At 44.9% G+C, this 16,825-nt stretch overlaps 1 protein-coding gene across 2 annotated transcripts in view; it reads right to left on the bottom strand.

The window, feature by feature from the left end:
* Positions 1 to 16,825, bottom strand: part of ZDHHC8 (zDHHC palmitoyltransferase 8) — a 128,930-nt gene that overhangs the window by 20,454 nt on the left and 91,651 nt on the right. For both annotated transcript variants that reach the window (XM_080985142.1, XM_080985141.1), the window contains exons 2-5: positions 11,594 to 11,715; positions 8,834 to 8,991; positions 3,138 to 3,310; positions 1,731 to 1,833 (exon numbers count right to left, since the gene is read on the bottom strand). In XM_080985142.1, coding sequence (XP_080841268.1) covers positions 1,731 to 1,833; positions 3,138 to 3,310; positions 8,834 to 8,991; positions 11,594 to 11,715 — 556 coding nt within the window. The remainder of the gene's footprint in view (positions 1 to 1,730; positions 1,834 to 3,137; positions 3,311 to 8,833; positions 8,992 to 11,593; positions 11,716 to 16,825) is intronic.

Here is a 16,825-nt window from a genome sequence, read left to right as displayed (position 1 = left end):
GAACTTGGCCCGCCAGTTGTTTTGGGACTACAACTCCCACCATCCTTAGCTAACAGGACCAGTGGTCAGGGATGATGGGAACTGTAGTCCCAAAACAGCTGGAGGGCCAAGTTTGGCCATGCCTGCCTTAGATGTTTGTTGGGACTCCATTTCCCATCAGCCACAGCTAGCATGACAGTGGTCACAGATGATGGAAAATGTAGTCCCACCAACATTTAGAGGCAACTAAGTTGGGGAAGACTACAATACACCTCTCCCAGCAGCCCACAGCAGTTCCTAGATGCCTTTAAAATAAAATTTAAATAGCAAAGCTCCTTGGGGAGCAAGGGAGTACTTACTTTCCTTTCCCCTGCCTGTCATTTCCCTGCCCTAAAGCCCCCATCCCCTTTCCCATTTTCCTGCCACATGTAGGGGGAAGTTGTTTTTCTGCTTTATTTACATAAACCCTACTGGCAATGGGGGGCAGCAAAAGTTCAGTGAAAAATTCTGAGAGCATGTTATGGCCTAAGAGAAAATTATATGAAAAGGATATATCAATGGTATCTAACACCGAGCAAATTGGCAAAAATGTATAAATCTAAATCAAGTAAGTGTTGGAAATGTAAAGAGAAAGAAGGTTATTTTTATCATATGTGGTAGTCTTGTAGTAAGGTTAAAGCTTGCTGGAAAATGATATATAATGAATGGAAAAGGGTGTTTAAAATAACGTTTGTAAAAAAAAAAACCTAGAAGCTTTCCTTTTGGGAATTATAGGGACAGAACTACCCAAACTGTACGGAAAGGTATTCATGAATACTACTATAGCACCAAGAATGTTACTTGCCCCCAAATGGAAAGAAGCAGAAGTCCCAGCAGGAAGAACTTATGGAATATGCAGAAATGGTGAAACTTACCAGAAGAATAAGAAATCAAGATAACAAACTTTTTATAAAAGAATGGAAATGGTTTATTGACTATTTACAGACAAATTGTAAACTGGTAAGAACTTTGGCAGGATTACTGTAATAACCTGCAGTTTCATAAGAGTATATTTTTAAAGTAGATGAATAAAGGAACCAATTAAGTTAATTTGGATAGGCAGAAGATATTAAAAACAAATTTAAGGAACTGCAGAAAGAGGGAGAAAGAAGTCAAGTTTTGAAATGGTGTTGCCGAACTACAGCTTCCATCATCGCTGGCCACTGGCTGCATGTGCAGGGGCTGATGGGAACTGTAGTTCAAGCACACCTGGAGGGCCACATGTTTCCATGGAAATATACATTACCATGCAAATTCCTGCTTTTATCTATCTGCTGTTTGCATCTTTGAATGTGTTTATTGCGTCACTGAGTTCCTCTAGGCAAACTGTTTATTGAGCATCCATCTCTGATTTGCTTATACAGAGCTTGTTTGGAGATGATAAGATGTCTGCTCTTTATTGAACGCTAATCAATCGTTACCTTACGCTTTTTTGTGCCTTTCCCTGTCACCTTCATAAGTGGAAAAAGTCAAATGAAGATGCAGGTTTGTTGCAACAGAGTGCGACAGAGTGCGACTTTAACTGTGCAAACCCAAATTTCCAGAACACAATTGAATCCCTCCCCCAAAATAATGATAATCTGGAGGTGATCTTTAATATTTTCATGTATGCTGCCTGGCTAATGCAGTCTAAGGGAGGGTATACATTTTTACTACTACTGCTAATAATAATAATAATAATAATAATAATAATAATAATAATGCCATCTTACCTGTTCATTAGTAGTGCGTCCCCGGGCCACTAAAACAATATGGAAACCTGTGAGACCAATGACTGGAATAAAGAACAAACCTGCCACACACATGACAGCCATACTGTATGCATTATGCATTAAGGAAATTCTATACTTAAGGATGACGAAATGACTGAAGGAGAAGAAAAAATAACCTGGAATATAATCGTCCTCCATTTGGGGGCAGGGAAGACCCAGTGAAACTTATTTCCCTCCATTTGTTTGTCCTCTGACAAATACCAGTCGGTGGTATACTGCCTTTGACTACAGAGATTTTACTTAGCTTTCTTCTTAATTATCATAATTTATTATTGATAAAGGTGCCTAAAAATACACTAAGAACTGTAGAGGAATAAAAACTATCAGGCCCTGGGCCTGCAGGCCCACAATCTAGAAAACAAGACACAAAAGGGAACAGAATTAGAAGGAAGAAGGGGAAAACTCTGCACTAGCTGGGAGAGAAACTGGTCTGTTTCAAAACACAACACTAAGCCAAAGCATGGCTAAGGGTGAACGATGGAGTGTGCTAGTACGCCGAGTGCAGCTGCTTTGCAACTCGCCTTGCACCCAGCTGGAAATATGAGAAAGGGACACAGGAAGCTACTTTATATTGGGTCAGACTCCTGGTCCATCTAGTTCAGTATTTCCTACACTGATGGGCAGCAGCGTTTTAGGATTTCAGATGGGAGTTTTGGGCAGCCCTACCTTGGAGATCAGAAGGTCGGCGGTTCGAATCCCCATGACGGGGTGAGCTCCCGTTGCTCGGTCCCTGCTCCTGCCAACCTAGCAGTTCAAAAGCACATCAAAGTGCAAGTAGATAAATAGGTACCACTCCAGCAGGAAGATAAACGGCGTTTCTGTGCGCTGCTCTGGTTCGCCAGAAGCAGCTTAGTCATGCTGGCCACATGACACGGAAGCTGTACGCCGGCTCCCTCGGCCACTAAAGCGAGATGAGCGCCGCAACCCCAGAGTCGTCCGCGACTGGACCTAATGGTCAGGGGTCCCTTTACCTTTACTTTATCTTGGAGATGCTGAGGATCGAACCTGGCACCGTTTACAGGCAGTGTAGGTTCTCTAGCTTTGGGCTACAGCCTTTCTCCAGCAGAAACAGAGGAGGCCAGGAGGGCTTTTGGACCCTGCATCATGCCATGTTAGCTGACAGCTGTGTAAAACATCTGCACCAGGGATGGGGAACCTAGGACCCTCCATGTGCTATTTGGGCTGCAGAACTTCCATCGTCCCCAATCACCGGCCATGCGGCTGGGAGAAGTCGTAGAACTACCATGACTGAAGGGCCAGCTGTTTGTGCAGGTCCTAAGGGAGGCCCCATCTGCCCGGTTCCTTCTGCACAGTTCTTGAACATCCCAAACACCGAAGGAAGGATACGTGATGGCTGTGGGTGCCGCCCCCAGCTTCTGCGCATGGTGTAAAACATAGATAAGCCCAAAGCTGAACACTCCAATCATGTGGGCGCTTAAGGACAGCAAGAAAAGGAAAAAATATCGGTAGTTCCTCCGTCCTATGCAGTTATTAACCCAAGGGCAGTGATGGTCAAAATCCTTGCAAAGAAATGAAGAGACACGGCATAACATACAGCTACGGAAAGAAGCAACGTTATCACAGATGCCACCCACAATTTCCAACTTTGCTTTGCCCGGTATTTAGTTGGCAACAACAAAACCACAGAATCAGGCTGTATTGCACTATTATGAGAATCTTGAGCTTTTCGTTGTTTTTAAACTTGGTCCTAGGTCCCATTGCTTAGAAAAAAAGGAACACAGAAAGCTCCCTTGCAGCGAGTCAGACCATTGGTCCATTTAGATCAGCACTGTCGACACTGACTGGCAGTGACTTTCCTGGGTTTCAGGTAGGGACACCAGGGATTGAACCTGCGACCTTCTGCATGCAAAGCAGATGCTCCACCACTGAGCTATGGCCCTTCCTGTCAAAGAAAGACCCAATGAGAAAGTGGACTTCTATGGAAAGAGAAAATGTGGGTTGATTATATCTGCATCATAGTTTGGTATGTGGCAGAGTAATTACCGTATTTTTCTCTCTTGCTGTTCTGGCTTCTGTGATAGCTGCGCAGCCTGCATTCGCTCCATAAGACGCACACACATTTCCCCTTACTTTTTAGGAGGGCAAAAGTGAGTCTTATAGAGCAAAAAATAAGGTACCTGATGGCTTCACCCCATGCCCAGGTAGAAGGTGAATTCTCTGCCTCCCCGCAAACACCACTTTAAAGTTAAACTGCTGAAAGCAAAGCTTTCACGCTCACATTTTCCTGAACTGTACATAACTTGGTTTCTAATTTGAACAGTAGAAAGTGTGCTGTAGTGTTGTTTGTCAACAACACTAAGGTGGTGAACAGCAGTATAAAAGCAGACTTTTTCAAACCTGGGGCCCCCAAACACTACTGGACTACAACTCCCATCAGCCCCAGACAGCTTAAGTCAATGTCTAGGGATGATGGAATATGTAGTCAAAAAAATCCCCTGGCAACCCAAGGTTGGAAGACGCTGCTCTAGATATTGCCTCATTCTGGAGCATTCATTGGTGGTTGAGATGGAAGTCATCATTCAATATTGTAACCAACTTATTTCTTCTCTCCCTCTATCTCTTAATGGTTGATAAAAAAAACAACGGCAGCCATCATAGGAACATGGCAGCCTGCACAGGTGGTGGCAGCAACCCCTTTCTCCCAGCAATACCCATGCAAAGTGGCAACTTCTGGGGCATTCTGGGAAAATAAAGTGGTAGCCATCAGAAGGCACCTGCAAAATTTAGGCCCACTGCCCATCCCCAAGTGACCGGGACAAATGAGCTGTTGAAAACAAGCCCAATTGTTACTCATGGGATTAATGTTGAATGTAGGGCTTCATTTGGCTAAATCTTTCATTCATTACCAAACGACTGCGTGCCCCTACTGCAGGGCACTATATTGAGTCGCATGCCCTACCCATTGCCATCCTTTCCAAGACAAGTTTGGTGGGACGGAGGGAGGTCTACCTGCCCAAGGGCCCGCCAAAAACTGGAACCAACTGAATGGCGGCATGCAAAATTCAGGCATGTGTGGACAGAACCAATTTATCCCGCGCACCGCTGGGAAAGGAAGACTGGTCTTGTCTTGTGCGAGTAGAATGGTTGTGGGGACTGGCTGTCTCCCGCATTTGCTATCTCGCCCTGCAGCATTTAAGTTATGCTTTCCATTGGAAGTGATTGTGAAATTTAAAACCTGGATGTGAATGAAACAAATGAATGACGACTCTTGCCTTTTAAAGGGAGCCTCTGGATTGAAACGCCAATAAAGGCTTCATTGTGACCAAGTCTCCTGGCACCAGTGTGATACATAAGCACATAGGAGTTTCACCTCGCCAAAAAGGGAGGGGGAAATCAATAGACGGCTTGGTCTGATGACAAAGCTTATTGATTCAAGGTTTGTTAATGGCTCTGCTTATTCTCCTCGGTAAGCAATCAAAGCTTAATAATGTAGGAATGCTGTCTGCTACAGCAAACCGGGACGGGAAGTGATGCAAGATGGTCTGCATTATGTCTCACTCGGAAAACTGGGAGGAAAAAAGGACAGCCGGTCTCCTTTGTGCTTCCTCGGGGGAAAGCTTGTAGGGCAACCTCCCCTAACCTGGATGCCCGCCAGATGTTGTTGGACTACAAGTCCCATCAGTCCCACCCAGCATGGTCAATGTTCAGGGATGATGGGTGTTGTAGTCCAGCACCTGGCCACAGTTTCCCCATCCCTGCCCAAATGGAAGGTTGGCCTCAGTGAGTGCGCTTCCACAGTGAGCTCCCTGCTCAGATTAGGGCTTTCTCTTGTGCAAATGGCTCTTGCAAATTCTAGTTCAACATCATCTAGTTCAAGGGCGGAGAACGTGACGCCCTCCAGACAGCTCACATCCATTCCAGCCAGCATGGCCTATGTCAGGAATCATGGGAGTTGTAGTCTAACGTCTGGGTCTTGAAACAGGATGATTGAACAGGCATTGAATCCAATGCTTTATGAATCTGGTGTCTTTTCCTGTTGCTGTGCAGGGTGGCAGAAAAAGGTGGGAAATTTTAAAAAGTGCCATGTTGAAACAGAGGCTGGAAAGGAAATAGATTCTTTCTTTTTTAATTTGGGACTGTGGCTTATCTATCTATCATCTATATCTATCTATCTATCTATCTATCTATCTATCTATCTATCTATCTATCATCTATCATCTATCATCTATCATCTATCATCTATCATCTATCTATCTATATCTATAATCATCTATCTATCTATCATCTATCTATCTATCTGATTCATATACCACCTTTCTGTCAAGGCACCTAAGGCGGTTTACAAGTTTAAAACATTGAAACAACTGCGTTGTCTAATATGTAGAGTGACACAGTCATCTCAGGCCACTGGGAGCTGATGATGTACGGTATGTCCTCCCTGCTCTGGGCCTCCTCGCTTCTGCCTTCCCTCAGGCCACACAGGTCAGGACAGCCATATGACATCAGGTGATGGGCAGATGGGTATTCCCTCCCCCCAAAAAACCACCTGGAAGGCTGGAGGTTCTTCACCACTGGACCAGATGATCTCCACGTTCCCTTCCATTGTCATTAAGTTCAGCAGGTGTTAAGACTTCAAAAATTCTATGATAATACTTCACTAAATACAATACAATAAAGAATTATCTGGCTGCAGTATAGCACAGTGTCGACACCTGTTGAACCTTATGAGAATGTTGCTTTCTAAAATGTATAAACTAATATTAGAATGGCATACAAAAGATGAACAGGTTAAATCGGTTATGATACACTGGGTGAGGGACTTTGGACATAATATACAACTTACAGCATGTGAGAGGTTATGGAACTGGGATTTGAAGTTTACAGCATATTTTACTTTGAAAGAAAATTACATTGAAATGATGTACCGTTGGTACTTCTGGTAAATTAGCTAAAATATATAAAACAAGGTCAAATACATGCTGGAAACGTAAGGAAAAAGAAGGTACCTTCTATCACATGTGGTGGACTTGTAAAGTAGTAAAAGAATTTTGGGAGACGGTATTTAATGAAGTAAGGATGTGGGTGGCGCTGTGGTCTAAACCACTGAGCCTAGGGCTTGCCGATCAGAAGGTTGGTGGTTCGAATCCCCACGACGGGGTGAGCTCCCGTTGCTCGATCCCAGCTCCTGCCAACCTAGCAGTTCGAAAGCACGTCAAAGTGCAAGTAGATAAACAGGTACTGCTCCGGCGGGAAAGTAAATGGCGTTTCCGTGGACTGCTTTGGTTTTGCCAGAAGCGGCTTAGTCATGCTGGCCACATGACCCAGAAAAACTGTCTGCGGACAAACATCGGCTCCCTCAGCCAGTAAAGCGAGATGAGCACTGCAACCCCAGAGTCGTTCGTGACTGGACTTAACTGTCAGGGGTCCTTTACCTTTTTTAATATAATGAACTGGAGAATTTTTTTAAAAATAACCTTTTCTAAAAAAAAACCCCAAAGATTTCCTTCCAGGAATTCTAGGTACAGAAATACCAATGGATCAGAAAAGACTATGTATGCGACCACTGCTGCTCGGATGTTACTTGTCCAGAGATGGAAAGTAGTCCCTACCAGGGAAGAATGGCAAATCAAACTGATGAAGTATGCCAAAATGACGGGAAGAATTAGAAATAAGGAAGACCCAAATTTTAATAAGGAATGGGGAAAACATATAATTTATCATTGTAAACAATTAATATTATTAATAGGATTGGAATGAAACTTGTAGTTTAATGTTGACCTATGGTTGTAATGGAGATTTAACACACTGGGATTAATAGAGAAGTTGCAGGAGGAAAAAAGTTAACATAAGGACCCACAAAGGGGAGGAGGGAAGTTCAGGAGAATCTATGGAATTCTCTTTTTAATTTGGTTGTTTGATAACTGTAAATTTCAAAATTAAGAAGATTTTATTTTTTTAAAAAGAGAATGTTGAAACCCGCTTAAAGGTTTGTTAGGGTTGGTTTTTTTTAATTGCTGTTAGAATTAAAATCCTGTTCTTGTTTCTCGGAGAATGAATTCTGCTCCGTTAGTTTTCACTGCGACCGATCTTGTGATTACAGTCAGAATGCTTTACAATTGACTCTGGCTGCCTTTGACACCTCGCTTAATGAGTTTCTGCTTATTACAACTGATTAGATTTCCCCTCCTTTTTTAATTACACAGCTGACTACTTTTAAACATTGTGTTAAAGACTTAAGAGTGCTTTCTTACTCTTACTTTCTTAGAAGTAAGTCCTATTGAGTTCAGTGGGGTTAGCATTACAACTTTAGTCAACCAGCTGATGGAAAGAAATGGCCTCACAACAGAAATGACCCCAAATAATTTTGGTATGGAGGACAGCTACACCTTGCCTGACAGCAACATCCTGGAGTCACAGTTCTCTAGTTTACAAACAACATTTCCTTGTCTCTTTGGCTGCATTCTTCACCAGATCAGGCTAGAAATCTCCACTATACTTTGCTATTAGGGGGCTGAAGCTAAAAAAGAAAAGAAAAAAGTAAGTCCTGACCTCACCAAAAAAAGTCAATGGCTGAAAAAGTATATTGAACCCAGGGATTCAAGCTCAATGCTGTTGAGCCAAATATTCATGCTAAATACTACCACCATACATTTTTATATCAATGCAGGATGGTATGCAACATTAAAAAACAAACAAAAGCAAAATTAAACTAGTTAAAACTAAGCTATGATTTCCCTCTCCGCAAAATGCTCAAGGATACAGTCAAACCTTGGTTCTCGAACGGCTCCATTTTTGAACATTTCAGCTCCCGAATGCCAAAACGCGGAAGTAAATGCTCCAATTTTCGAATGTTTTTGGGAACCTGAACGTCTGCCACGGATTCCGCTTGAGTGCAAGAAGCTCTTGCAACCAATCGGAAGCCACGGCTCAGTTGTCAAACGTTTCAGATGTTGAACGGTCTTCTGGAACGGGTTATGTTTAACAACTAAGGTTTGACTGTACTGGGGAGTCATATTTTGTTATGGCTCCACCACGGAGCTAGAGTCTCTTCCCCCAAAGTGGGCAGGGGGGCCTTGTCCTACCTCAACACAATTGTCACAGACGCTGCAATGGGAACAGCGCGGAGGGCGGTAGAAATGGCAGGTGGCGCACCACTTCATCCGTACTTGGATCCCTTTAATCTCCACGTTCTTGTAGAGCGGAGCTCGGAAGTCGTCGTCTTTATCCTCGTCTTCGTCTGCTGCTCAAAGGTTTCAACCCCGTCCCCGGGAAAGGAGGAGAAAACACATGGTTAGATGGAGGCAGAAGATGGTTAGCGCCAAACCGCTAAGAGCACAGCACAACGTAATACAGAGCAACACAATGGGAATCTGCCTGGTACCAAGTCAGACTACTGGAGCATCTAGATCAGTACTTCCTACACTGCCACTGTTGGGTTTTCCAGCAGAGTTCTCTCCCAGCCCCAGCTGGAGATGCCAGGGACTGAAACTTGGACCTTCTGCATGCAAAGAACCTGCTCTAGCGCAGCTCTGGCCCTTCACCACTGTCTAGGCAAGAGGATGCAGTCACTGAACTATAGCCCTACCAGTGAGAGCCAGTGTGGTGTAGTGGTTAAGAGGGGTAGTCTCGTAATCTGGGGAACCGGGTTCGTGTCTCCGCTCCTCCACATGCAGCTGCTGGGTGACCTTGGGCTAGTCACACTTCTCTGAAGTCTCTCAGCCTCACTCACCTCACAGAGTGTTTGTTGTGGGGGAGGAAGGGAAAGGAGAATGTTAGCCGCTTTGAGACTCCTTAAAGGGAGTGAAAGGCGGGATATCAAATCCAAACTCTTCTTCTTCTCTACCAGTGACACACAGCTGGAACGGGGAAGAGAGGAAAGTCCCCGGGCGCGCCAGCCTTAAATGTGTTAGGCCACGCCTCCCCGGCCCTCCGATTGGCTGGCCGGGGCAGTGACGCGCCCGAGGATTCCCCTGCTCTCGCGGGGGCTGTGAGCCAGCCCCCGCGTGCGTGGGGAGGGGGTTGGCCAGCAACCCCACCTCCTCTCCAGCTCGGAAGTGGCTTTGTCGAATGGCTTGGCTCCCGAACAAATCGGCTCCCAAACGCCACAAACCCTGGAGTAAGTGTTCTGGTTTGCGAACGTTTTTTGGAAGCCAAACTTCCAACGCAGCTTCTGCAGCTTCCAATTGGCTGCAGGAAGCTCCTGCAGCCAATCGGAAGCTGCGCCTTGGTTTTCGAACAGTTCCGGGGGGCGAACAGACTCCCGGAACAGATTAACTATGACAACCAAGGTACCACTGTAGTCTGATCATTGGGAACAGAGGGGATGATACATTAAACTCATGTCTAAACTGTACAGTCACATTCACACCACGTATTTCAAGCACATGGCTTCTCCCAAATAATCCTGGGATCCTGTGGTTTGTTAAGGCTGCTTCTGTTGCCAGGATTCTTTGGGGGGAAGTCATGTGCTTTAAATCTAAGGTGTGGAAGTGCAAATAAATAAATAAAAACCCCAGCACATTAAAAATCAGAATATCAAGGGAGAAGGCTAGGCTAACATAACCCTTCTTCCTCACATCCCATTTTATATATTCAGTGTTTTCTGCTCTTAAAAATACATATTCCATGGAGTGCCCACCTGCAGCATAAATTTACCTCCCTCCTCTACCATTTGTGACAGGCTTGGCGTCACCAGGAAATCTCAGCAGAGGTAACGCACTGAATAAAACCTAAACCCCAGAAAAACAAACATCAGCAGCAATTGCGCTAAAGGCTCCTGAGAAGGCAGGAACAAGCCGCTAGTTTCATGACTTAAAAGGACAGACACTTCAAAAGAAAGAGGCTAAGCTATCCAGACAAGAATCTGCATAGTGTTTACCAGCACATCTCCCATCAAACGTGATAAAAGCTGGCATGTTGCATGAGTTGAAGCCAGACACACACGCGAACACACACACCTGACAAGAGCATTTGTCGCTGTTCACAACAGCAATCCGTTGCAAATAAACAATGAACGATCCTATTTGGGATACGGGTGACTAACACATCTAAATAACAACAACAACAACTCCAATATACCAGAGATGGGGAATCTGTGCACTTCTAGATGTTACTGAATTACAACTCCCATCTGCCCATCCTTGATATTTACCAATAGTAAACTCACTCTCTGTTTATAGAACACGACTCAGCCAAAATTGCACCATCCAGGAGGGAGGTATCAACATGTTCAGAGGAACCCCAAAGGGTTACAGAAGTCCAACAATCTGGGTAGGGGGAAACCTAAGTGGAAGGAAACACCCCCCCCCACCAGTCTGATGAGGACTGAGCATGCTCGATAGCAACAGAACACAGAGTATCTGTTGCGGGGGGGGGGGAACGGGACAAGACTGGTGATGGTGGGGAGGATGGAACAGGGCACAGCTGGCTGGCTAGGAACTCTGAACAGGAGTTCTCGAAACTGCAGATTAAGGCTGCATAATCAGGTAACTAATTTTCCTATTAGGGGTATTAATAGTGTGGGGGGGGGGAATAAAAGCTGGTTGTGCCATTTTGTAGGCTAAAAAACAGTTTCTATCCGTGGGCTGTTAGGCTGCTGAACGGAAAATAATATAGTGCAAATGACTTTCAGGATTGGTGTGTTGTGCGACAAGCACACAGAGTGCAATGAGACTGAGTGTTTGGGGGGCGGGAGGCTCAGTTAATTTCATTGTACAAAGGTTGTACATTGACAATAAATGTATTATGTTGTTGTTGATGATGTTGTTATCTGTTTGTTTGCCTTCATTCCTTCCTGGCCATATTTTCCCCGAGCCACCCACCCTCATCCTGTCCAGGTTTACCTCGTGGAAAAACCCCAGGGTCCATGAAGGTTGCCATGCTGAAGTTTGCGAGTACAAACAGGAACACGAGCCCATTGTATAGAGGGATGGCTGGAGAGACGGCTCTTGTTAACCAGGGGCACCTGCATACAAGAGAAAAGCGAGGTTGGAATTATTCTTAGTTTGTCGAATGATTTGCCTTTGTCAGTGTCTCCCACCCTAGAGCATTTCAACCCAAACACATTTTAATACAGCATTCCCCAAAGGCAAAAGCAGGAGTGAAGCAGAGTTGTTGCTGGCATCCGTCCGTCTCGAGAGACAGAGGAGTTTGAAGTCAAATCGCTGAGGAATCACAGCGCCTGCTGTGGTTGCAGAGAGTGGTAACTTGCAACTGCTGCCTCTTGCATTGTTTTCCTGCAAGCCAGGGCAGCATGTATGGAGGTCCTGGGTTACTCAGATGACAAGACCCGAGGTACCACTGTACATCAACTCTGAACGTGCTCTGAATGCACATGCACATGGATGTTTCTAGCCACTGGGCACTGCCCCCCCCTCCTCAGCCTTGCTGATGTGGTTCAAAGGATGTGGAAGCGCAACCCATCAGGGGAGTGTATATAAGCCGGGGGGGGGGCTTTGCTGTCGCTACAACTGCTCTGTAAGGCACAGATCCATGGGGGACAGTGCCCAGTGGCTAGAAACATGTGTGTGCATGCGCAATCAGAGCACATTCAGAGTTGAAGTACAGTGGTACCTCGGATTACAGACGCTTCAGGTTACAGACGCTTCAGGTTACAGACTCCGCTAACCCAGAAATATTACCTTGGGTTAAGAACTTTGCTTCAGGATGAGAACAGAAATTGTGCAGTGGCAGCGCAGCAGCAGCAGCGGGTGCTTAGCTAAAGTGGTGCTTCAGGTTAAGAACAGTTTCAGGTTAAGAACGGACCTCCAGAACTAATTAAGTTCTTAACCCGAAGTACCACTGTAAGTGCTTCTTCATCAATAAAGACTTAACTATCAGACTTCCTTAGCTGGGGTGGGCCAGGACACCACTGCAAATCCAACCCATTCACGTTTGGTTTCAATTCCACCATGGGCAGCTGCTGTTCAGTTTTTTCCTGTGCAATCCTGGCTTGATTTCAAGATGCAAGAATAATCTTGATTCTTCTTTTGCGGTTGCAGCTTGAACTCAATGCTTTTTAAAATTTGGCTTCTTTTTCTGACCGCATGCAAGGGGACTGAAGAAGGTGCCAAAATCAAAAGGCGTTGAGTTCAAACTGCAACTGCAAAGGAAGAATCGGGAGCGTGTTCAGAGTGTGCTCCTGGGTCTCCCTTTGTGACTACTGCTTGAACGTTCCCGTGTCTAATGTCGTTATGATGGAAAGGTGTTCCTGGTTTGCCCCAAACGACCTGGCAAGTCAACCTCCGACAACTGGTGGCCCTACCTCTTTAGACTCTGCAGCTAATTAGCTACCCAGTAAAAAATAATAGGCTATTTTTCAATAGGAAATTAGTGCCACCAACTCCATCATGGAAGGAAACCTACAACCATAAACAAATCTGTTCATTTACTGGAGTTGCATATTTGAATGAGTTCACTGAAGTTTAAAGAAAGGACACAGTGAATCATTAGAAGAATTAGCCAGAGTTCTTCGTCTCCACCCTACCATTGTTCCTTGTATAATTTGTTTTCTGGATTTCTTTCTCTTTTCTTTTTTTGATAGGGTATAAACTGCGCAGTGGAAAAAAAAGAAACTGCTGCAAGAGTTCTGAGATAAGCAGTTGTGAATGAAATTGCCAGCTTAAATGCAAAAGGTAAGATAGGAATACTGTATGTTGTTGTTGTTTAGTCATTTAGTCATGTCCGACTCTTCGTGACCCCATGGACCAGAGCATGCCAGGCACTCCTGTCTTCCACTGCCTCCTGCAGTTTAGTCAAACTCACGTTAGTAGCTTCGAGAACACTGTCCAACCATCTCGTCCTCTGACTCCTTGTGCCCTCCATCTTTCCCAACATCAGGGTCTTTTCCAGGGAGTCTTCTCTTCTCATGAGGTGGCCAAAGTACTGGAGTCTCCGGGTCACTATATTCCAGATACTCTGTTTGGCAGTCATGTTGTTGTTGTTTAGTCGTTTAGTCGTGTCCGACTCTTCGTGACCCCATGGACCAGAGCACGCCAGGCACTTCTGTCTTCCACTGCCTCCTGCAGTTTAGTCAAACTCATGCTGGTAGCTTCGAGAACACTATCCAACCATCTCGTCCTCTGTCGTCCCCTTCTCCTTGTGCCCTCCATCTTTCCCAACATCAGGGTCTTTTCCAGGGAGTCTTCTCTTCTCATGAGGTGGCCAAAATATTGGAGCCTCAGCTTCAGGATCTGTCCTTCCAGGGAGCACTCAGGGCTGATTTCCTTAAGAATGGAGAAGTTTGATCTTCTTGCAGTCCATGGGACTCTCAAGAGTCTCCTCCAGCACCAGAATTCAAAAGCATCAATTCTTCGGCGATCAGCCTTATTTATGGTCCAGCTCTCACTTCCATACATCGCTACTGGGATAACATCACTACTGGGTAAACATCACTATCAGGTAAAGCTCTGTCATGTCATTCAGCCACATGAGGGATGGGGAACCTGCAGCCCTCCAGATGTTGATGAACTAAAGCTCCCATCATTTGTGGCCACTGGCCATACTCCCAACTGATGGAAGTAGGGACCTGGAAGCAAAACCTGGAAGGTACGGGGACCCCATCCCTGCTTTAAAATGTAATCAAGAATAAAGCTTTTTCAAAAAGCCCACTATAGCTGAGTTGCACAGAGCACACTTTGCATGCTGAAGGTTCTGAGTTCAATGCTTCACATCTTCAGATTGATTTATTTATTATTTTAAAAAGGATCTCGGGTACTAAATGTTGTGCCAAAACTTCTGCCTGAGATACTTCAGAGTTGCTTCCAAACAGTGAAGACATTAACTGGACCACAGGGAGGGAAGATATTTGACTCTGTATACGGCACCTTTTGCCCATCTGGCTAATGGGAATCGTAGCCCGGAATTAAGAATAATAATTTATTATTTATACCCTGCCCATCTGGCTGGGTTTCCCCAGCCACTCTGGGCGGCCTTCAACAAAATATTAAAATACAATAGTCTATTAAACATTAAAAGCTTCCCTAAACAGGGCTGCTTTCAGATGTCTTCTAAAAGTCTGGTAGTTGTTTTTCTCTTTGACATCTGGTGGGAGGGCGTTCCACAGGGCGAGTGCCACTGCCGAGAAGGCCCTCTGCCTGGTTCCCTGTAACTTGGCTTCTCGCAATGAGGGAACCGCCAGAAGGCCCTCGGCGCTGGACCTCAGTGTCCGGCAGAACGATGGGGGTGGAGACGCTCCTTCAGGTATACTGGGCCGAGGCTGTTTAGGGCTTTAAAGGTCAGCACCAACACTTTGAATTGTGCTTGGAAACGTACTGGGAGCCAATGTAGCCCAGAGGGCATCAGGTTGGCGAAGCCTGGTATAAAGTATGTTTTTAAGTCTCTAAACCTTCATTTAGGACAGGCATAGGCAAACTCGGCCCTCCAGATGTTTTGGGACTACAACTCCCATCATCCTTAGCTAACAGGACCAGTGGTCAGGGATGATGGGAGTTGTAGTCCCAAAACATCTGGAGGGCCGAGTTTGCCTATGCCTGATGTAGGAAGTCCGTGAAGAGCTAGTGTTCTAGATTTGCCCAAAAGTCAAATCTAAACACGTGGGACAATGTTTTTGCCCTATTCATGTATAAAGCAGGTTGGTGGTGTTGCACTTTTACACAAAATGGTATGCATGGGGAGGAAAGCAATACCCAACCCTCTCCCCATGCCTCACCTCCCCCCTTATAACTTTAAGCATTTTCCCCCTGGCCCAGTTCTATTACTTCAAAACCAAAAAAAGGCACCCTCTGTCCTCCGTCAGCAGCCAAGAGAGGAAGAGTCACTGGGAGGCTACACCTCCTTGCCTCTGACAGTGAACATCATGGCATGGGGAGAGAGGCCAGCCTGGCGCTATTCATTGAAGAGAACTGCTTCAATTTGTGTTTTCCTCTTCCCTCCTCATTCCCTTTTCCTTTTGTATCATGCCTATTTGATTCTGAGTCCAATGGCAGACGTTGTCTTATCTCTTGATGTGTGTGCAGCTTTGCAGATGCTTTTGATAATGATAATGATAATACTAATACTGGCAGTGAGAAAAATCCTTAACAAGCTTCTGTTTTGTTTAAAAAGCAGACTTCTCCATTCCCCACTCTATATGTGAACAGGATAAACTTTTAACACATAGGTGTTGCCTTGCACATCTAGTTTGGGCCAAAGCCGCTTGCTTGTATGAAGCTACCTACCACGCTTTGATTGACAAAGGATTTCCCTGAAATACTTTGGTACAAATTGTTCTTGTGTGGCTGGCCCGAGATGATACAAACTAGATGATGTGATTCCCTTCCTCCCACGCCCACAGAATGGGTAACATTTTAAACAAATATTAATAATATTATTACAAATTGCACACAAATGCCAAAAAGAAAAAGTCTCCGAGAGCAGAAAAGAAAGGGAGTTTCAATTAAGTTAATTGCAAATCACTAGTCTATGACATCGCCAGCATGTGTTCCTTGACATTATGTTGAGTAAATGCATTGTTCCAAAGAAACAGATGAACAATTCCCAGTCACAAACAAATACTTGCCTTGCCCTTGAATTGCTTTCACGAGCATGGATTATAGCAGTAATTTTACGCAAGATCCTAGCAAGCTAAGCCTTCTGCAACCTCTCCCTCATGGTTGGAATTTTCCATGAGTTCCAGTTTTTGGCAATAAGCTTATTTGCAGTTATCAACATCTCTGTTTTCATCCATAGCATCTTTCGGATTATTTTGAGAGGCAAAAACAATAGGCTTTCCTAGTACTTCCTGAATGGTTCTTGCCCTTGAAATCTGAAAGGTTTTAATCCCTTTGAACAGCCACCAATCCTCCTAATGCTTTCAAGGCTAGATTTGAATTGTCGGAGTATCGTATTTGATAAGCCACACATCTTTTGAGCAGGTGTGTATCGCCAAACCAAACTGGGCCCCCACATTTTGAAGGGCCTCAGAAATAGAAATTCTAGCATGCAGTTATCATGCTACTGTTACAAGGCCATAGCGGGCAGACAAACAAAGCCACTGTTACAAGAGAGCAAGGCCACAGCCGGCAGACAAACAAAGAAGCCTTCAAAAGGAAGAAACATGGAATGTTAGAGCCTGT

The sequence above is a fragment of the Podarcis pityusensis genome, assembly GCF_964106645.2.
Source record: "Podarcis pityusensis genome assembly, chromosome: 16".
Taxonomy (NCBI): Eukaryota; Metazoa; Chordata; class Lepidosauria; order Squamata; family Lacertidae; genus Podarcis; species Podarcis pityusensis.
The sequence above is the reverse complement of the archived record's forward strand: the minus strand, read 5'-3'. Positions and strand labels throughout refer to the sequence as shown.